Source organism: Pygoscelis adeliae, unplaced genomic scaffold (assembly GCF_000699105.1).
Source record: "Pygoscelis adeliae isolate BGI_AS28 unplaced genomic scaffold, ASM69910v1 Scaffold308, whole genome shotgun sequence".
Lineage (NCBI taxonomy): Eukaryota > Metazoa > Chordata > Aves > Sphenisciformes > Spheniscidae > Pygoscelis > Pygoscelis adeliae.
In genome coordinates, this window is record NW_008825306.1 from 4,184,263 (window position 1) to 4,206,714 (window position 22,452).

Genomic DNA, 22,452 nt, shown 5'->3' on the forward strand with positions numbered 1-22,452 from the left:
CCACGGCGGGGGGGGGGGGGTTGGCAAATGGCTGTGTGGTGTTTAGCTGCCTGCCAGGTTAAACCACAACAAAATCCACCCGCATTTCACTAAGCAGCTGCCTAGAATATACACCAAATCTGCTCCACTCCTTCACTGGTTCTTTACACAGTAGAGGGTCTGACAGCAACTGAGTCTTTATATTACCATTGCTTCACAGAATGAATAGCCTGGAGTTCTAAAAAATAAATTACAAGCAACCAAGATAACACCAATATACTCAAACCTTTAACTGCCCATAGTTGGAAGCTTAATAAACTGAGGGTGTTTGTGGAGATCAGCGTGAACACCTAAAGGAGGCCACTCTCATCTACCCCTAGATGGCTGCATCAAACATACTGTCAAATCCAAAATGGGACATCAACTGAAACATCTGTCATAGGACAACAAATAATGATAGCCAAATGATGATGTGGGATTGGCTGACTGTACATTATACGGGCATGGTTATCCTACAGGTTGTATTAAATATGAGAGCCTAAGATTTATGTTATGGGTGATAAGGCCAAGAATGCTGTAAAAGTGAAAAAATATGGCAACAGTATGCAGTACATCACTACTAGGATAAATATTTATATTAAAAGTTCCCATTCTTAGACTTCCAACATGTAGGGATAAAATTCATATATTCAAAGAAGACGTAATAATAACCTGTCAGCTTGTGGTGATGGATATGTTTTTAATCCAAATGACCACAGTCTCCAGTCTACCTGTCATAAAGGGACACGAAAAATTGAATTTTCCTTTCATAATTCTTTAAGTTGAAAGGGAAAAATACAGAAGCATGATAAGTGGCTCATTCCAGTGGACAGATGGACAGGCAGTAGTAAAATGTATGAATAAAAGGCACTGTTCCTTCGCTAATGCTATTTTCACTTGTTACACACTGCAACTCAGGGACAGGTAAGGTATTCCTTCCTTTGACTTTTCAAGTATACCCCTATATAATCTAAGTTATATTCCATAAAATAAGAGATTGCTATAAAGACTAAGAAGTGTATTACACTATCTAGCTGTCATTTGAAAGCAATCCTGCACAAACTAGCACAAAAGCACTACTTCATGTGCACCTTACTGACTTGAGGTACTGGCCCACAGCGGTCTCCTATTCTTAAATTCTCTGCTACTGGGAAGGCGTATCCGACCTGTATATTTTAATTTCTAAAAATTCACTCCATCAAGGAACCCTGGCAGAAATTTAATAAATCTATCAGTCCCTTTTGATGCAGAAGGAAAACTACACAGCCCATTCCTGTCCCCTCCACCCACCACACGTACAAACCCACACCCTGTTTGCCACAAATCTTCCCCACCCTGCATTCTTCCAGGGTAAAAATGACAAAGAAATTTAACTAAGTTAATTTTAAGTGCTGAAAATGTAGGCAGACTGCTCAGTTATTTCATTTTAAAAGATCTTCATTTTCCCATCTGTGTTATGGCAATTTTATTACACATTCGGCAAATTTACAGTAACAAGATGTTCCCCTGACAAATTAATCACTTTCCAAGCATTTTATCATATAAATAAAATATCACCTCAAGAGAGAAAATCAGCTCAATCAGTTGATTTAACCCATCTTTCGGGGAACTCGTCTGAAACAGATTGAGCGCATTTTTTCTGAAGAGGGACTGTGCACACATCCTCCTGGACTCCCAGCTCGTATGGTGAGGTTTTTCCAAAAGAAAACGTTTAAGACTAGCTGATAGCATGCAAGATTCTTACTGTAAGAACTACACTGCTGCAATGACAGACCTCTATCAGGAACAAACACAGACTCATTTAGAAGTTGGTTCGGCCTTTAACTGAGGAATTACATCTCCCCTTAGATCACTGATAACTATTGCTGCAACATTTCTCTGGTGTTTTGCAACAATCATAAGAGTAAAATACACATTGTTTTTAATAATCTGCTCTAATGTTTTAAGAATCTCACAATAAAATAACACAGATAAAACTCCAACCAGTTTTGCAGCTGATGAAACTTACTTTTTTTGCTTGGCTTTTTAAAATTTCCCCAGGGCTCTCTACTCATTTTGGAAAGTAAATTTTGTTTTTATGAAAAATAAGAGACTGGCAACATTAGCAATGCAATATACGAACAGCAGAGAAGTGTGTTCAATTCAAGTTTTCCCAAACTAATCCTTAAAACAACTCAATGCCTTTCTGTAGAGAATCTGTCACTGAGGCAATTTAACCTCTGCCATTTAACCCTTCTGCCTCTGCCCTGCTCCCCCCATTCTCCTTTCCATTCAGGGACTGCCAACAAGCATAAACAAGAACAAGAAGGACTACCTCTGTTTATGTTACTGAAGTTGTTAACGACAAAAAATTTTAGCAAGATTTGTTATGTTTTACCCAGAGTTAGCAGTATCAATACAGGCTTTTTTTATTTATTCCAACACTCTAAAAAAATATGATAGCAAATCACCCTTTTGCCAGTAGAACCACCCCGCCAGACAACACAGATACGTAATTCTTGCAATATGACTCTACTCTTCAATGAGATATTTACCATATTCTCAACAACAAAGTGTGGGTGCCAAGGAAAAGAGAATTCACACATCCAGACAGCCTTTTCATCCCCTTTACTCCCTCAGCAAAATACTAACTTTACCTCCCCAAATACTAACACATGAAAAATGCATATAACACCACAATTCACTAACCTACAAGCAGGAAAACAGCGTGCTTTATGGAACGCTATCAAATAGCAATATAAATGCTAGTATTTGCTACTTACCCCATATAATTAATAATGCTGTAAACAGCCATATTAATACTACAAGGCGTCAGTATTAAAAGCTGCAAGCTCTGCACAACCCTGAATGGCTTAAGCGTTATCAGTAAAGAATGTTTAGATGAACAATTATGAATTTACATGCAAATTCAAAATTCCATATCCTACATGTATATTTTACCTGTTAAAACATTCCTGGTTTATTACCCATTGACCCCTTCCTCCAAGTACTTAGCCAGGAAATTTACTACCTGTATCAAGTGACAGCTTTGCAGGATCAAGTCCCAAAAATTAGTGTTTCATTTAAGGAGTAGCTTCTTCAGTTTTCGCTAGAAAAAAGGGCATTCTAAACATGGAGTAGGCGTCATGGGATGCTGGCTTCTTTCCTTGAAATGTAAACAATGGAAATAAGTATTTTTTTCCTGTTCTAATTAATGTATATTTTTAAAAGACTTGGAGCAGCTGGAACCTTAAGTCAATGGAAGATATTCTGTTCTCAACCAGTACACACAAATCAACCATTTTTGATCTAAACATAACTGAAAGCAGTGCATTCCTTGAGCATGAAGTGTAAAGTTCAAACACCGTGATGAGAAAAAGAACAGGGAGAAGACACTACTTTCTCCTCACTTATATCTTTAAAACTGAGCAAAATTCAGTGAGTTTGAGTGACATCAGAATACAGCTTTGAATCCAGCATCCTGCTTGATACTGAAGACCCATGTACCAGTGCAGCCACTCTGGAAGCAGACGAATTTGATTCCATGCAGTAAACACACAACTGCTTTTAAGATTCAGCTCACCTGGTTACAGGATCTGGCCAGCATTTTATAAAAAATTACGCAATGTTCAAACTAAAGCGTAACAACACACAGCCATTCACAAAATGAAGTGCAAATCTTGCAGACCTCATGTAGGGCAGAAAGCTCCAGGATGAGAAACAACCTCAGAGAATGATGGGTGTTCCTTCTTTAACCCAAATTCCTACTAACATCCATTTATTCTGACAATATCTAATTGAGGCAAAGCGTCTTCATTTGGTACATCTTTCACAGTCAGCTGATGGACTACAAAAATTCTGCACGTGGCATTTAGATGCTTTGGCCTAAATGTTGAGATGCATCGAATTCCTTCAGTTGGCCATTAAATTAAAAATTAAACTTTTCTTTTCAAAGTCATGTCCTTGCAGTTCTGAAATAGCCACTAATCCTTTTATACACCAGAAAATATTTTCATCCTTTTTTTTCCCCCTGCAATTGTTTCCTGATTCACCACAGAACATACACCATACTGCTATAATCATTTAACAGTGGAGTCAATCTACAGGGAGAACAAGAACTCAAAGACCTGAAAAGTTAAGAACATCGAGTTTAAGTTACTTTCAAGGGTTAAATTAATCTTCATTTAATGGGGGGGATCACATAACTTTGGGGATCACATTTTAGATGGAAGATGGATATTCACACTGACTCAGATACTTTAAAATAGTCTCCGGGATCTCAACTTTTGCAAACAAAACCTCTTCAATCTGAGGAAGATACAGGACACAGAACCTTTTAATTTGAAAGATGACAAAGTGAATTATTGGTTAGTTACACGTGCCAGTAGGGTGATCCATTACCATGGACGTTCTACTGCAAGTACACGATGTCGCCTTAATAGTAGCTAGAGCCTTATTGGCTTAAAAAAACGTAAAAAGGGTTTTGCATGTGAATTGAACATAATAGGTTTGACATGGACTAACCTTAAAGAATCCAATCCACTCAAATCCCTTTGAAGGCTGCAGCTGAATTTCATGCAAATCTTAGAGAAGTAGCCAGGCTGTTGGGATTTCAAGATGCTGTGTCCCTTTCTTCTGCAGATCTAAAACCAGGCAAAACAATGACACAAAACCCTCCCGCAATTTCAAGGATTCCTCTGAAGATGATCCTGGTTTTATTCTTTGGCCCAGGAAAGTTTGACATTTAAAATTAGAAAGCAAGAAGAATCATACATCAGGAAACATATCCAGCTATGAAGCCAATCTTTTATTTTTTAAACACAGCATTGGACTAATGTTTCCTGCGTCAAAAAAAAAAATCTGACACACCACCACTATTACTAAAATGTTTAGAATAGAATGATTCAGATTAACTTCCTATGCTCAAATCTAGCACTAACAATTTTTATCTTTTTTTAAAAATAATTCAATTTTAGCAATAAATAATCCACCAGAGTCTAAACCTTCAGGTGGTCATTTTGAAATTCAAGCAAGTAACCATAAAATAAACTTACTCATTTTTTCAAGGGCACTGTAACAACATGAAATTCTGTTTGCTCACCCCCATTAAAAATATCTAAAAAGATTTAAGTGTTCTATGTACATTTACATAGGCACAAAGCATGTATATTTTTGTCTGTATAACAATATATACACTGACAGCTGGAAAATTATTTGTTTGATGACTGGATTTAGTCTTCACCTGATAAACATGAGAGGAAAAGGAAAAGGAAAAGCATTTGTCAACTGCTTTTCCTCTTAGAATAAAGTACAGATGACTACAAATGTAACTAACAATATAACCGAATCAAAACCACACAGTGTGTATAAAGCACTGACTATGCAAAGTAGTTATAAATTCTTGGCTAACAAAGGGCACAGAAAGCCCTTAAAGGAAATATTTTATTTCTGCTAAATTAATACCTAAAAGCATTACATTTCATCAGTTTCACTTAGGTTTAAAGTCCCCAAAGATTCTCCTCCTGAAACTGGCTATATTTTATGTGCAAACCAGGCTGAGAGCTATCTAAATCTAGATAAAACTCATTGGCTTGTAATCTTCACAATGATCTATACATCTAAATCTATATGCAAATCAAATGCTCTCATGCATTAACACATTCCAAAGCATCTAGGAGTAAGAGAGTGCTTTCTCCCACTCACAACCCCCCTCCTTTGCTCCTCTCCCCCTCTCTTTATTTACACTAGCTACCTAAATAATTCACACTGCCTTCTTTTCAGCCTGAATGTTCTTCTGTTGAAGCCTGCAATGAGCTATTGCAGTAACCAGATGGACACATGAATGCAGCAGGTGGGACAGATGGCAGACCGCCCTGTCTGACGCTGGCTGCCTCAGCTTGGACTGCCTTTTCCTTCCAGGTACATTATCATCAGTGTAGCAGAAAGCAGGACGCAGAGGGAAAAAACCCTTTACATACAATACTATATGAATTAGTTAAATAAATGACCAGATGCTTATTTGCTTTTTAAACCGAAATGCAATTTACTTAGAGTGTGTAAGAAGCATTTCCTCTCTTCCCTTAAAGGAGAAAAGTCCATCTCTATTCTCCAGCAACCCCCCCTGAGTGGTGCGCATAAAACAAGATATGCCTGAAACCTATAAAGATCTTAAAGTCGTGACTTCACAAAAATTTTGATTCAGCTTCAGTTTCCAAATACCTCTACCCTTTCACAGGTAACTGTTCTAATTTTTTTATATAAATCTATGTATCTTCTGATACATGGTCACAGTTTTTAGATGAAGTCTTAACAGCTGTTATACATCCAGTGAAAAGCCTCGGTTTCCATCTGTGTAGTATGTTCCTTGACTGAATTTCTTCTGCTTCCCATTTCAGGAGATATATAAAACTAATAGCTTTTTACAAAAGATTTGATCCTTCTAGGGAAAATGCAAACAAGAGCTGAGGCAGTAAGTCTTTCTTTGACTGCAAAAATTAATGTTTCAGTATGTTGCTTTCCTCTCTGGAATGCTGGGCAAAACACAGTGAAGATGACCGTAAGAAAAAAACCCTATAATATGCATTTTGAGCAAGAACATGTAAGAAAAAAAAAAAAATTGTGACACATGTGGCAGAGTTTGATTGGCATCGGTATCGTTGTACCACAGAAGTTAGTCTTTTCATACAAAATGTATTGCTGTCCAAATGAGCAGAAGTGATTAACTTCACACTCTTTTCCAATCAGCAGGCAACTGATTCAGTGCATTAATTGAAATCATTGTTTCAAGGACAATTTTTAAAAATCATATTGAAAGAAGGTATTGAATGTAAGCAGTCAGTTAGATGCTCTATGCATTCCTATACTATCCAGATTTGTCCCTCCAACCTCTTCTCCCACCCCTTGTGCTGTATCAATGACAGCAGCCCGTGTTGCTCCCTGGACTGCCTGTCTCCCTTTCACAGTGCTTTTCACTCTACCTCCTTTTCATTAAATGCACCTTCTCTGAACTGACGTAGAGAAAACCACCCACCTCTCCCCTCAAATGCCAGGCAGATTTCTGCTGATCTACAATAAAACAATCCATACTTGCTTGTTAGCCTGAAGTTAATACTTTTATTTGAAATTAAAAATACAAAACCACACACAAATTTTATGCAACTATATACGCATACATAGAGAGTATGGTTGCACTTGCCATATTAAAAAGAAAAAGTACGTTGTGCCCTTTTCTGCAGCTTTCATTAATTGCTTGTATTTGTAGTCATCAAAGCTCTTGAACAGGAACTACCTATGTATTTACACACTGTACACCACAGTAGCATGACAGGGGCCTCTATATACCACCATAACAGAAATACTAAATAATAACAGGGTAAATCATATGGAATTGATTTGCAATTACACTCTACTGACTCAAAATATCTTTTTTTTTTTTTTAATCAGAATAAGCAATTACATGATGTTGAAGGTAAAACAAAAAGTTTAAGTCAAGACATGTTCTGTGTTAGATTCTGCTCCCTCTGAGCATACTGGTATAACTGGAAAAAGAAACTGACTGTAAATAAACCTGGGTAAAGGAGGACTGGTCCAAACTGGCAACTAAAGCCTGAAACAAACAGGAACTTATCTCTTCAGAGATTTAAACACACTCAGTAGGGACTCAAATAATAATAAACATAATAATACAGCATCTAGTTTCATCTGGCCCAGGGAGAAGACATAGCAGTATTATCAAAAAGTTTATTCTTGTTTATTTCTGACCTGGCAGAAGCCAGGAATTACAGAAAACCTCAAGGGACAGACTGCTTTCATGGGATGCCCAGACTGATTTTGAGGCCAAAGAGGTTAAGCACTTCGGATAAACTTTGGATAAGCAGCACAACTTCTGTATGCTTATGTGTCCTAACCGAAAATCCTGAACTTTAAGGTTTTATATTACCACCTCTCAGGGGAAAAAAAAAAAAAAAAAAAAGAAAAAAAAGAAAAAGAGAAAAGGAAAAAAAAAAGGTGAAAAAATCCAGGGTTCATACATGCAAACTGACAAAATTATGCAATAGATTTTGGTACGAGCAACTGCTAGAAATGGTGAACTATGCACTACCAGCTTCAGAAAAGCATTTCAAGTTATACTAACTAGTTTACAACATCACAGAGAAACAGTAAAAGCAGTGCACTTCACAGTCAGTTTACAAATGCTATCACACAAGTCATAATTTCACTTTGATGATATAAGCTGTTTTCTCAACAACAATGTATGAACAGAACTCTGAACATGCAGGAACACCCTCTTTAAAAATAAACCTCTGAGCCACTGCCAGGTTGTCACAACAGGAACACATGCTATTAGAGCAGCAATCATAGAACTAAACTTGGATTCAGAAAGTGTATTACATTGGTAAGCTTGTTTCACTACTGATAAAAAGTTAATACAATGAAAAATTAAGAATCGCCAAGTCTTCTGTTTTCATCAGCAAAACTCATGGTTGAAACTGGTCACGTATATTCTTAGCATTGAAACTGTTTGTGTATTTAACCATACGTAGGGAAAAAAACAGGGGAAGAAAGAATGAAATAATTCATATTCTAAGGCCACAAGACTGATACTAGGTTCTTTTGGTTTGGACATATTTTCACAGTTTAGGTGTTATTTTAAAATAATTGCTTTTAATGGAGTTATTAACTCCACTAATTAATAAGGTGATGTGACTGTTCAAGGTATTTTAGAAAATATATTAATTCTTGACTATTTTTTGCCCTCAAACAAACCTATTTGATTCTCTTTAACTTCAAATTTAAACTTTGAATGCAATCTTCCTGCTTGTGTAATGCTTGCCATTGCTATGTGGACACCATGCGTAAGCAAAGCCCTCATCATCTGAAGCCTGAGGTATCCCCTCAAAAATCAGACCTGTACCTCTAAAGAAAGAGTTGTATATGGACATCTTGACAGCAAAAGGAGTTGAGTTGCACAGGTGTCTGTGAAGACAGGATGTGGACCCTTCAAAAGCAGCTATTGCTCATAAAGGCATTTCAGTAAAAAAATTTGCATGCCTAAAAACATATCTATAATCTGATAATTTGCAAGGAGTTACCGCTGATGAGAGAACACTGAATGATAAAAAATACCTTCATTCTGTTCTATGAGGAAAGTAATTGTCAATCCCAATCACATGAGAGCATCATAGGAAAGAAGACATAACTATACTTAAACTGGACTTGACAGAAATACCATGAAGTTGATTTTCAAAAGGATCAAATTTTCATTAGAGCTCTGCAAACAGAAGATCTGATGAGTTTTCCTAGGGCTGAGGTTGTAGGGCTTCTGAAAATGCTTCAGGAAAAATGAGTTGTGTTTTCTGTGGGTTGGGGTTTTCTTTTTGGTTTGGGGCGGGGTTGGGGGTTGAGTGGTTTTTTTTATTTTGTTTGGGGGGGTTTTGTTGTGGTTTTTTTTTCCTCCAAATCAAATTACGTATATTGTGCAAATGCAGCCTGATAGATACTAACCTCTTTTCAAAGTCTGGTCCAGGAATAATGGGGAAGGGGGGTTGGTGGGGTGGGGTGTAAAATTACATACAATATTTATGAAAAATTATGTCACCTTAAACACATCTTTACCCAAAACATGAAAATTTCTCTGGTCAGGTAATATACTGATAGAGGCAGGGAAATGCAAGTAGCTTATAAACAATCCTAATACAAAAACAACAAGTAAATTCTGCTTCCACTGCAAATGTATCCCCCTAACTTTTAATACAGAGCATAACTGAGGGCAGAATTTGATGCTGAATGTAATGGATATAATAAATACATGGCTTTAAAAGCTCCCAAATATGCAAATGCCAAGGAATGGAAAAGCTGCCTTTTTAAAGGAAATGTGTACAGAAGAAATAAGCAGACATTAAACCCTAATTCGTAAAGGTGTAATTTCAAAAAGACAATACAATCTACTTGCTCCCCTATATCAACGACCAAAAAAATTAAATACTGAATGCTGACATTCCATCCTCCCTTCCCTCTGCTGCAAAAACTGAAGCACTAACTTTGAACACCTTGACATTTGCCTCTATGCCTCTGGTTCAACACTAACAGAGGTCTACCCTTAAAGGAGGAAAAAGTGCCTTTAAAAATCTCAAATGCATAATAATTCTTGCACTTACTTCTCTGCAGCTGAGGAGAGCCATTTACATAGTCCACTGAACACTGTTTAGTAAACACGACAAGAGTGCTTCTATCTTACTGCCCTTGTAAAACCAAGGCAGGGGTTCTGTTTTTAGTGCACACTCTGGTTCAGTGTTAATCCTGTTTTATGTTGTTCACACCTGCTGCTGACTAGCAGCCTGCTGATGGGTTGTGGTTTGTGCTGCTCTGAGACAATCCTCACCAGCTTCAACAAAAAACTAATCACTAAAGTAGAAACAAAACCCCAACTGCTATGCAAAAACTGTAAAAGGGAAGAACTGACATGCATGCCTCAATTTTCCTTACTCTGCCACTTCTGACTGATCAAAATTTAACATTGGGTTTTAAGTGCACATGCTTACATTTAGTCCTCACCTAGCTTTTCTAGGAGTTCTTCTCCAGATAGCAAATCTTAGAGACAAATGTCACGGACACAACCTTTATAAATATATGCTGTGTAACTCACCTTTTCCTTTGTGCCTAAGAAAATAATAGGCTTTGCTGTAACAGAAGTACTGAATGTTGATAAAGCATCCTTTTGTGAACCTTTACAGAAACAGGCTTTTGCAGATTTTCCAAGAAACTTCCTTTAACATATTTTCACATGAAATTCAAATGTTACCGTTCTAGAAAACAGCTTTTTTTTTTTTCACAATGCTGATCTACACATTTAAGTATTTAAAAAAGGAAAGGAAAAAAAAAAAAAAAAAGAGGCCATGAAGTCAGATCTTCCTCCCATTGATCCCAGCAGTAAAAGACACCTATGCCTTCATTTGTACAGAAGACTGAATGCTTTACCAGAGACAAAAAGGTGATCTGTGATTAAAGGAACGGGTCTGGAATTACACAGTGCTCATATCCAGAGTGAATAAGAAAATCAAGGAAAGGAAAACCAATTACAATAGAAACCCTTTGTTTGGCCAATACATTGATGCAAATTGTGCACTGAGATCAGGGATAGAAATGGCATGCAACTTTACTGACTCAGAGACTCAGATGTAGGCATTGTTATCTGCAACAAAGTTTTGCACTAGAAAAGTCTCTAAAATGGAGGGCAGGACATACTACTTCCACACCTACTTTAAGGTACTCTTTGTATGACTAGAATAACATAAAGAAGCACCAGAATATTTAGAGAGCAAACTCTCTCTGTCTCCTTTATCCTGTTATGCCATCTTGGCCTATTTCTTTCCACAAAAGAGACAGTAGAAAAATGCTTTCTGTCCAAGAGCCAAGTTCCTGTATCTCTTAAACACTATATGAACCTTTTCATAAATAAAATGTTGGTTGGATGCCAATCAAGGCAATTCTCCATCTATTAAAATTTATTTTGCATCTTGTGAGGAAAAATGTCCTGAATGACTGTGACCATCCTTTGTGACTTTTTAATGCTGCATAGGAAAACCAAGGTGTTTCTGCCTATATAGGAAGATAATATGCATCAAGCAGACACATGTATTCCTATTACAGCTTTTCATCCAAAATTCATCAGCAGAAACAAACCAAGATCAATCAATCTTTATGTAAACCCAGCATTTCAACCTCTCTTGCAATTCAGATGTAAAACCAAGGAAAAAAGGGGTCAGTCTCACTTTGTCTTACCATCTCCATCTGAAGGATTTCTACCGCCTCTTTAGTCAACACAAGACTGAAGATATTGGCATAATGCCAACACTGCTTTTAAGCTCACACAGAAAATATTATGGGGTAATCTTAGTATTTCCTGGTCACACACTCCTTTAGGCAACTCTATACTGGTGCAAATGTCACATCCTGGGAGTTGAATCCTTGGACACAGGCTCCGCTTCTTCATTGATTTCTGTTAAAATACTACCAAATCATTCATTTTTTAAATCAATTACAAAGACTGATCCAAAATCTACTAAAATGAATGGCATTCTTTCCATTTAGTTTGAATCAGGCCACTACCAATAAAAGTGAAAGATTTCTTGAGAGATATGCAAGAGCTTGGCAGCAGGCTGTCCTTCATACCTTGGAAAATCTCCGCTAACTTATCTAACAATGGTACAAAAACCCCACAGTAATTTTGTCAAACAGCTGCATCTGCAGTATTCCTGTTCCAGCATTACCTAATGTGCAAGTACCACACATTTTTAACAAATTAGGAAAAAAAAAGGGGGGGGAGGGGAGAGAAGCCCCGTCCCAGTCATCCATCAAATGTACATCCAGGCCACTGCTCCTCAGAAATTTAATATATGCTAAAAAGATATAAAAAGACATAAAAAGCTTTCAGAAATAAAAGTGCTTCAGGAGCTGGATTTTAATATTGCCAGGTGGGTTTTTGCCAGATTATAAAGTTGACTTAAATGCCAGGATACCGCATTTCAGAAGCGGCAGCAGCTTACATATTGTCTAGTATTAGTGGCTGAAGTGCATTGCTGATTCCAAAGCTAGGCTATCATCATCTGTGGGGGAGAATAAATAAATAAATAAATAAATATTGGTATTCCCTACCAAGCTCGCTACCTGCTGCCTTCAAGCGCTCTTTTCAAGTATGGCCTCCACAGAAAAAAAGTTAAGACTACTTTATTTTGATTATAGTGCTTTCCCCAGGCAGGAATTTTTATTTCAGTTTGAATCTTTAAACCATTACATTTTCAGTGATGCATTTTTATATTTACAGTTGACATCTTCATAGAAGAATGAAACCTTTGAGCAACAGCTCTAAAGCATGAAGGTTGCCTGCAGTAAGTACTTAAATTATTTTACACCCAAATGGAGCTAGTTGTTTTTAGCTAAAATTTAATAAACCTTAAATCAATGACCTTTCTTTTACTGAAAGCCTGCACTTGGGAGAACTAACTTTCCCAAGAAACATATTTTGGTGAGTAAATGCCAAACAAAGGGCTATTTAAATCTGAACATTTTCTCAATTTATAGCTTGTGAACATTCAGTTCCTAAATTCCCAACTGCTGCCTAATGTATAGAACAGTGGTGCCTTGGTTTAATCACATACTATTGATTTCAGTGTCACATGATCTCATTGACAGTAATCAATAATAATCCAAAATCAATCAACTCTGCTCTTGCACTATCATTCATCAAATTTGAATATCCCAAAATTAATTGTAGGCACGTGAAAGAAAAAGAACCTGGAAATTAAAAAAAAAAAAAGGTACAAAAATAAAAGTCAGTAAACTTCAAGGAGATAACAGTGCATCCGAGCATGCTTCATGCCTGCTGGGGTAAGTTAATGATGAATCATACCTTGCCTTCCCAGCAAAGACTCTGAGATATATTCTTTTTCAAACACAAAAATACACAGCAACTGAAGGCAGAGGACATACTAGTAAATGATCAAGCATTACTTTATGAACAGCCGTGTTACGTGCTGAATTTCAAATGCGTTGCCAGTATATTACAAAACGCACAAGTATGTTACACTGCGAAGAACTGCACATGGTAAGTTAGCCACTGCACTTCATAGAGCAAGAGAGGATAAAATTACTGAATTTCTGTACCAAAAGCATGAATAGATGTAGCCACTTATCAAAAGAGCTGTTATTGTTGCCGAGGACTCCTCTCTCAACACATTCACCTGTAATTTTGTCAAGGTAATAAATCCTTCCATTCATTACAGCACACTCAAAAGCACCCTGCTATTTAATTTAAATGGAAAAAAGGCCCAAAGTGTCTAAAACATTTACTTCTGCTAATGTAAAAGTGCTGGCATTTTACTTCATTCCCGATAAGCCGGTGCCAGTGGATGTGATTATTCTTTTCTTATTCAAAGCATATCAGTAGTTCGAAAGCACTCTCAATCTTATCAGGTGTATGAACAGCACAGTTACTGAAAACAGTTTGTACTGCTCCTCTCTCTTTCTGCCACGCTATCAGATAAACGCAACTAACTAACTGTATTTACACATAATCAAACATAAGCTGTGTCTTCAATATATCGTAGCCTGTTTCTGGCATGCTACAGGTTTTCTGCTTGACATTAGTTGTAACAAAAACACCAGCAATGAATTAGCTTACAACAAAAATACAGCCATTCTATAGCAATGTGGGAAGGCAAAAAAAAAAAAAAAAGAGGAGGGGAGAAAAAAAGGCAAGATTTTGTCAAGTAAGAACGATCACTTCCATCTCAATATTTCACAGGTATTTACCTGGTGCTACCTGGAAAAGAGCATGGAAGCAGCAGGATTCAAATGCATTCAAAACATACCTGACACAGGACTTAAGAGCAGAGAAAAATATTCCGTTTGCTTTTTTATTTTATTCTCCTGTCCTCTAGGAACTGCCTCTGATTTGCAAGGGGCAAGAGAAAGGCAGACAGACAGACAGAAAGACAGAAAGGAAGGAAAATGGTTACAGGGTCTGAAGGCATTTAAACGCCTTTACTGTTTTTGTCCGGAACAAGACCATGATTTCTCATGATCCAACCTTCGTCTGGCATTAAGACTAAAAGACCCGCCACAAAACCAAAAAACGACATTCCCCCCCAAACAAGCCTCTCAGCAACTCTCCTTTTCATTCAGTGTCTCGGATACCAAATTTTCAGTGCTAACTACTGAGGAGTAACAAAAGATGAACTACTTCAGATGGGCCACGGCTTTGAAGATTTTGCTTACTGCACAGCCATAGGAAATACGTGCAGAATCTCCCTTCGTTCTTCTCCGAATGACAGCTATAGTGTAGTATTCAAAGAGTTAAACATTCACCTGGCTGCGCGCTGCACACTTTCAGCTAGCTAAATGAAAAGTTCTGGAACACCGGGAGAAATCCTGAGTTTCAGCTCTTGATTAATTACAGCCTTCTTTAGAAGCTGAAGCTTCAGTCCCTGTGTGGAGCGCTCCTTCCCACCACCCCCACCCACTGACAGCCTTTTGCTGAATACCTCTGATGGAGCAGCAAAGGGCAGGCACGTGCCACCACCTGAGCCCATCTTGTGCTTCTGTCTGGACTCCCGGCGCAGAACGAGCCATCCTCTAGATTTGTAGGAGAACAATGAGCTGAATTAAGCCAAGTGTGCAGTGCCGGGTAATTCAGCCGATTGTTGTTTCTCCATCTGTGACACCACGGCCTGGTGACTGATGGGACAGGTGTCATTCATACTAATGTCAGCCACCGACAGTGGCTGCTCAGCTCTTTAAATATCACCCAGCACCAACTGGGCCCAATCAGCTCCTGCTAGAGGAACGATGGGGTGCCCGTGAGCTTTACTCGCTTATTGGGAATCCGATTCGCACCCCTTCAACGCTCATGGGAACAGTTGGTTAAAGACACGGCCTTTCATGCCACTTCAAAACATCTGATCTGTCCCATTACATTAACGGCTGCTATGAGAACACTGCCAGGGAATTCTTTCACTGCTGGAAAAGTGAATATAATTTAGTAGAGGAAATCTTGCATTCACGGAACATTAAACTACCATGGTGAAAAAAAAGCCACTTTTTGCTGTAAGAATTTGACCATTCTCCAAAGATTATTTTGCCAGCAATATATGTGCATTTGCTTTCGGAAACACACTCTAAATCTCTTTGTTTTTAAGATGACACATGAGTTTTAGCTTTTATTTTTACTAAATGTGTTTTCCTCCCTTTTTTTTTTAAAAAAAGGGCAAAATAATTGCGCTAAAGAAAACCGCACAGACTTTCTGAAATTAATTCCTCTGAAAACTATTTTAGCATTAATATTTGTCAACCGAGCTATCATAGTCCATCTAAGCAAGAAAATACCAACTTAAACGTAAAAGGACACTGGCATTTATCCTCCGAAAAGACAGGAACCAAATCCTGCAGCCAATCTGAAGACAGAAAAAACATTTTAAACAGTAAATCAAGAATACATGGAAAATCGCTTGATCTTTTCTCTCTGTTGCATTTTCAATATATGGAGAATTATACGAACTGCCAGTAACTGGCTATAGAAAGAACACAGCTAAGAGTACATTAAAGGAGGATGATTTCACCATTTTGGTTTTTTTGTTTTCACCATATCGTTCTTTATTACATTTTCCCGCCTTGTATTTCCTTAAAAATATTCACGTGTGAGATTAAAAAAAAGTTTCTTCCAAAAATAGCTCTAGAAACAAATGCAGAAATAGGGGGGAAGGGGAAGAGAAGAGCAGTATCACGGATAAGGATGGACTGAATAAAACAAGCCACCTCCTCCTCTCCCCACCCATCCTGGCACCTTTATATGGGAAGGAATTTCAGAAATGCTCAGGAGCAAGTTAGCACTACATTTTAGATAGACTTTTTCATTAAACTTGCCAGTATCTCTACATCTGCAGGACTTCAAATTGTTTAATGTATAGCTGGCGGGGGGTGGGGGTGGAGGGGGCTGGCGTATAATTTCTTATTTATATTTTTCCTTTATTTTTTTAATCTGTTTTTTCTCCTTTTTTCTTTTTTCTTTTCTTTTTTTTTTTGCTTGTTTGTTTGGGTTTTTTCTGAGGCCATTCAAAACAAGCAACAGCAACTCCACATCATCTTCTCATTCTAACTTGCCAAAGCCATCAATCTCTGATCACACCTATTAGAATCTTGCTGTAGCCAACACTACATTTTGCGACAGCTTGACCAGTTGTTTAAGGAATGTGTGATGGAGCAAAGCTAAATCGACACATCTGTGATACTTCTGACACCCCTCAGCATGGCTAATATTAATTTGTTTTCTTTGGCTAGGTAAGTGCTGCCAAAACACATTACATATGGTATGTAGTTCCAATCAAAATGATGAAAAGGAGATGTGCAGGTTTTTTTCACTTAGAACAACATGAAAAGATACAGAGGAGTAAGACACATCCATGCTAACCTACAGAGTAATAACGTAAAAACCCTCAAATCACTTTATATTAAAGTTTGGTTTCAGAACACAACCCTTTAGGAGAATCTGCCCTCCCACATTAAGACTGCAGCTCAAATCTGCAAAGAGGTTTTACTCAGGGAAAGGGAATACAATTTTCAATATATGATAAAAGGATATATTTAGACTGTTCTCACGTGCATCGAGGTAACTCATCATATTTCAGTAGGTTATCATATAAATAAATGTGCACAATTCTGTATAAGGATATTTTAAATAGCTTGACTAGACCAAGGAACAGGAACATCTATTTCATACACCCCGATATACTAACTTTCCGCAGTATATGGAGACCCTTCTCCAATTTCATGCTTAATGTTCTGTGCTAGTGTCATGAAAAAGATGAGATTTATATTTCTAATACTATTTTTTAGTTTGCCTTGTAAATTATTTTGATCTAAATCAGAAAATTCCATCTAGATTTCATACAAATTCAGAATGGTGACCCACGGTAAGAATAAGACATTCAGCAGTAAAGAAAAACAGTATATGCTTGTCTTACACTCCGGAAAAGTACCTATATCACTCTAACTTTCATTAGGATGTTAATACAGACTTTTCCTAGCAAGTCTAGGAAGCTGAAGCAAAAAAATAAATTTTACTTCAATTTTAAAAGAAATGGGAAATGATACTCTGATTAAAAAGCTATGCTCTTTAAATGGGGAAAATAATTAGAAATTAGACAAGATTCCTTTTAATGCAAACCTGCTATGTTAAGGAATAGCAAAGAGAAAAGCCCTTCTTTGTTTGAAGGAAATACAAATTAATTGAAAAACATTACAAGCATTATGTAAACAAACGCAAGAGATTTAAAGCTTCTGTAACATAGCAAATACATAAATTGTTTCAGAAGACATACATGTCAAAAGGCAATGTTCTACCATATGTATCGAAGTTACTCTCCAAAGTGCCACTGAAAAGGCAAAACAGAATCCTTTAAAAATAACAATTAAGTAATACTATCTGAAATAGCAGTACATAATTCAGTTTGATATTTTTCTTTATTGTTTCACAGTATTTTTACTTCTGGACAAGCAAACGGTAACAAAAAAACTACAGGATTTTTGGTGAGGACTAAGGATCATTAGAATGGAATGTGTATTTTATATTTTTGTCTGAGGACATCATGATTTATATTAACGACCATACGTAGGAGGCTTCTCCCCCCTAAAAACAATTATATTCTTTAGGTGTAAACATAACCGTATGTCGAAGAACACATGTAGCTGAAAAAACAGTTCTCTCATTGAGAGCCAAAACTTACAGGAATATGAATAAATATTAGTCATGTAAACTACTTGGAAGAGGAAATATTTATTAAAAAAATACAGCATCTTTTAAAAGCAAAACTGTGTGTACAAATACAGAAAATGCTAGATTACATGGAGAATCTGATATAAAATCAGGTGCAAATATTTTATCTACATTGCTGGCCAGCTCTCTTCTCGTGGATAAGAAAAAAAATAAACACATAAAAGCAGCAGGTTTTTTACAAGCAACTGCGTAGAGGGAAGTTATATAGCTCTGCATATATTTACTGTATACATGTCTGTGTGCGCACACACAGTAATAGATGAACATTGCACAAATTGCATAAGGAATACACTATATACCTGGACGGACACACATGCATAGATATATATGTATTTGAACTCAAAACTTGCTGTGCACAGACAGAGGGTTTCCATGTAAAACGCAAATATACAAAACAAAACCACACACAGACATGCTTCTACAGATATGACTGTATGCACGTACGATTACCTAACTCAAGCCTAAAAGAGGATCCACAAAATATAAAAGAACATGTAATAAGTGGAATGTCAAGCTGCAGCGACTGTTGGTGTCATCCCTGCACTATCAAACATACATATGAGTATGATTGGAGACAGAGAGGCTAAATATTTCACTGTCAGAGCATGTCGAGAAATGCAATTCATTTCTCTCTCATGTGCTTTAGGACAATGACAATTTAATACAAGGCCAGTGGACGTAAAAGAGATAAAAACTGAACAAACTGGCCCGGCATAATCACAGATTTCCTCTAGAGAGCTTGGTAGCGTGAGGCTCATATGCACTTGTAACGGATCAACATTTTATTGTTTCTTCCCTCCATGAATTTGCTATGAAGAATTCACAGCAAAGCTTATCTTATAGACAGAGACTACTTTAAGCTTCAATAGGAGCAAGAGTTCTTCCCTTTTTTTCCCCCCCCCACTTACCCTATGCATTTCACTTATCCTAAGCAAAAAGATAATTATTTGAGATACTTCCTTGAAAGGTTCATTAAGTGTTTTTTTTATTCCTGCTTACACTCCCACAGGGGTGCAAGCAACCTCCCTGCAGGTCAAGGGTCAGTCCTTTAAAAACATTCCGTAACATGAATAATCATGTCACTTATAAATAATTCGTATTTTATACCATAATTTTTCTATCATAATTTTGCTCTGTAACATACAGAAATAGCAGCATAGCACATAGACTGATATATCTGCGAGAATAGACATATCATACTTTTTAGCTACTCTAAGCAAAGTAGGCTTCAAGTATTGTTAAATATTATCATGGACAAGTTACCTTCTGTATTTGATGAATAGCACCATGTATTTGAAATTAATTGCAAAAGTAAGGTTGGCTAATGAGGCGGCCCTTATCTTTTCTCAGCAGTGCAAGCACAAGTATTTTTCTGCTGGCTCAATATTTTTTAAATGCCCAAAGTGCTATTAACTAACTTGAAATCTGATTAAAATATGAACGCTAAAATACTCACAACAGCTAATGCAGCTACACAAAAAAAAAAAAAAGCTAAGGAAATTCTTATCTCTTTTCTTATCGTTAAGCATGTGTTTTGAAAAATAATAATTAAATAAATTGTTCCCTACAGATTCTCCCAGTTCTTTTGCTTCCCATTAGCATCTTTGAAAACAGTTTGTTAAGACAATAGTTATTCTTTATTATGGAGCTATGGGGATGGCGCCCTTCTACCTGCCTTGGTTTAAAAAGAAATTTGTAGGAAATGTTAAAGCTTAAGGACTGTTAGAAAAAGGATAGCGTGCCTTAGGAAAAAATGGGGGGAAAAAAGTACAGAAAAAATGATCAGCCATTCAAGAGAATTAATGGATATCCACAAGGGCTTTGCTAATAACACGGGTTAATTACCGCTGCAACGCACCAGGCTCAGTAAATAAAAGAGCACAACCATAAACACATTAAAATGAGCAACCATCACTAAAAGAGGGGCAAGCCCCAGTAAATGAAAAGCTGTCAGGCGGGCATTTCAGCACAAACCCTTTATACTTTCTGCAGGATTTAAAAACTTGCCAGCAGTCTATCAAAACCAAAAAAGCAAAGACCTACAACCGGAAACAGAGAAGGAAGAATGGACCAAGGCCTGCCTGCTGCCCAAGGGGAGAACACAGGCAGGGTCTGTTCGCTCACCCACGCTTGGGGGCTGCCTTCACAACACAGAGCTGCGTGCCACGTTACACACTGGGTACGTGTACGGAGGCCTGGAGAGTTTTAACTTTAATATTAAACTCTGGGCTTTATTTCTTGATAACAACTTTACATAGCTATTTAATAAGACAAATGTATGAAGTTAAAGATCTCCACAGCCTGGAGAAACCGTGGAGTGGAATCAAGTGCTGCTTCCCACTTCACAAAGAAGCGTTCTTCAGTCCACCCCTTTCCTCCCTTTACAAATGAAAGGCATTTCTAAAATAAATTCTTCGAGAATTAGAAGCTATGCCAAAATATTTTAAGGAAGAGTGAAACTGACGTAAACTCTTTTATCTTTAGCACGTAATCACCTCGCACGCGCGCACATTCGCATGAATATATGTATATTTACATGCTGATGCATGTGAGTATATACACACGTTTGTGTCCGTACACAAACATAACCCAGACGGACTCGCATGGTAACTCCACAGACCATTCCCACATTGCAACATGAGAACGGTTAGAAAAATAAAAAATGCGTATACTGACCATCATTGCACTGAAGTACTCACGTGATGTGACGCCTATGTCCACTTTTTAAATGTTACAGCCATTCCAAATAATCTTTATTTCTTGTTATCTGTGTATTTTATCTGTTGCACTGTAAGATGAAAATCTATGCACACTGTAACAGCTGAATTTGTTTCATGTTTAAATGCTGTTGCACCTTTTTAAACGGAGAAAGTAGGGAAACTGCTGAGGTTCAAATTAAATGAAACACAGTGAGCCACAAAAGGCAAACGTACATAGTGCACAGAAGCTTTCTGGAGTTACAAATCTCCTCAGTTTTCTATGTTTGGCATTCAGAGATCGTGTTTAAATTTACTAAACTAGTCCTGTTCCCTCCCCCCCCAGCTTTTTTGGAGCGTTTCAATTGCCTTTCCTCCTTCCAACAGCTGTGACAACTGTTAAAACAGTCAGTAAAATTAAGTCCGCTCTATAATCCTTTAGTCAACGTTACATTTTAATCAGAGGTTGAAGGAGATTTCACATTATGAACGCACTGATTCATTCAGAATGATTAAACTGACACATATGTCAAAATGAGCAGATATATTTATTGCATCTGTTAGCTTATTAACTATTAGTAATTATTAGTGTTACTGTTATTGCTGAAAAAGCAAAAAGCCAAGGCTGCAGCTGGCTTTAAGTTATTGCATTCTTTAACATGCTCTGCCTTAAAATCAAAGCATACCTAGTGACGGTCAGACAGATGTCCGTGCACTCCCAAAACGTTGGGACAATTTTTAGCTCGAATCCTCTCTGCCCACATCCATAACATAAGAACTGCAGAAACTACTATATTTATTTTGTATGTCCTTATGCTTGTATGTGCATACACATGTGACAACATATAGTCAAAACACAACTACTATGAATATTAATAACATGTAAAACTCTGGGACTTATTAATTGAGACAGAGAAGCAGATATGTTTCTTCTGAACGTTAGTTATTTCCCTGCATCCACTCAACCACACATGCCTCAAACCCCATGCTCAGACAATATAGTGGGAGTGTTTTAAGGCGACTTTTAATTGAGCCAAAGAGGAAGAAAAAAATTAGTTTGAATCTTGCACCAGAGCCAAAAAGACATGTGCCCCGATTTCATTTAAATGCATCTACTCTAAGAGGCTTATCTAAACTAATCATTCAAATTAGCTGTAAGAAGGTAAATTCAAGAAAGCTCCTTTGAGGGTGGGGGGAGGAAAAAACCATCCGCAAAAAAACCCCAACAACCCCAAACTTATCATCTTTTCATGCATTTTATAAAAAACGTGTCACTGTTAGTAAAAGCTGTGGAAACTGCATTCTTACATTTATGAAGCTATCTTACAGTATACAGCAGCTCACAGTGCACTGACCTATAAACCACATCTGAGAGGGCATCCTACCTCTGTTTATTTTCTTTTATTTATCCCGGATCATTACAGCGGGTTT

The 22,452-nt window shown here is 37.3% G+C and overlaps 1 protein-coding gene across 4 annotated transcripts in view; it reads right to left on the reverse strand.

Annotated features, from left to right (window-relative positions):
* ESRRG (estrogen-related receptor gamma) overlaps positions 1–22,452 on the reverse strand; it is a 266,930-nt gene that overhangs the window by 145,951 nt on the left and 98,527 nt on the right. Inside the window, exon 2 of one of the 4 annotated variants that reach the window (XM_009330199.1) lies at positions 4,522–4,640. The exons of the other annotated variants lie outside the window; for them this stretch is intronic. Coding sequence (XP_009328474.1) covers positions 4,522–4,574 — 53 coding nt within the window. The 5' untranslated portion in view covers positions 4,575–4,640. The remainder of the gene's footprint in view (positions 1–4,521; positions 4,641–22,452) is intronic. 4 annotated transcript variants of the gene reach the window in all.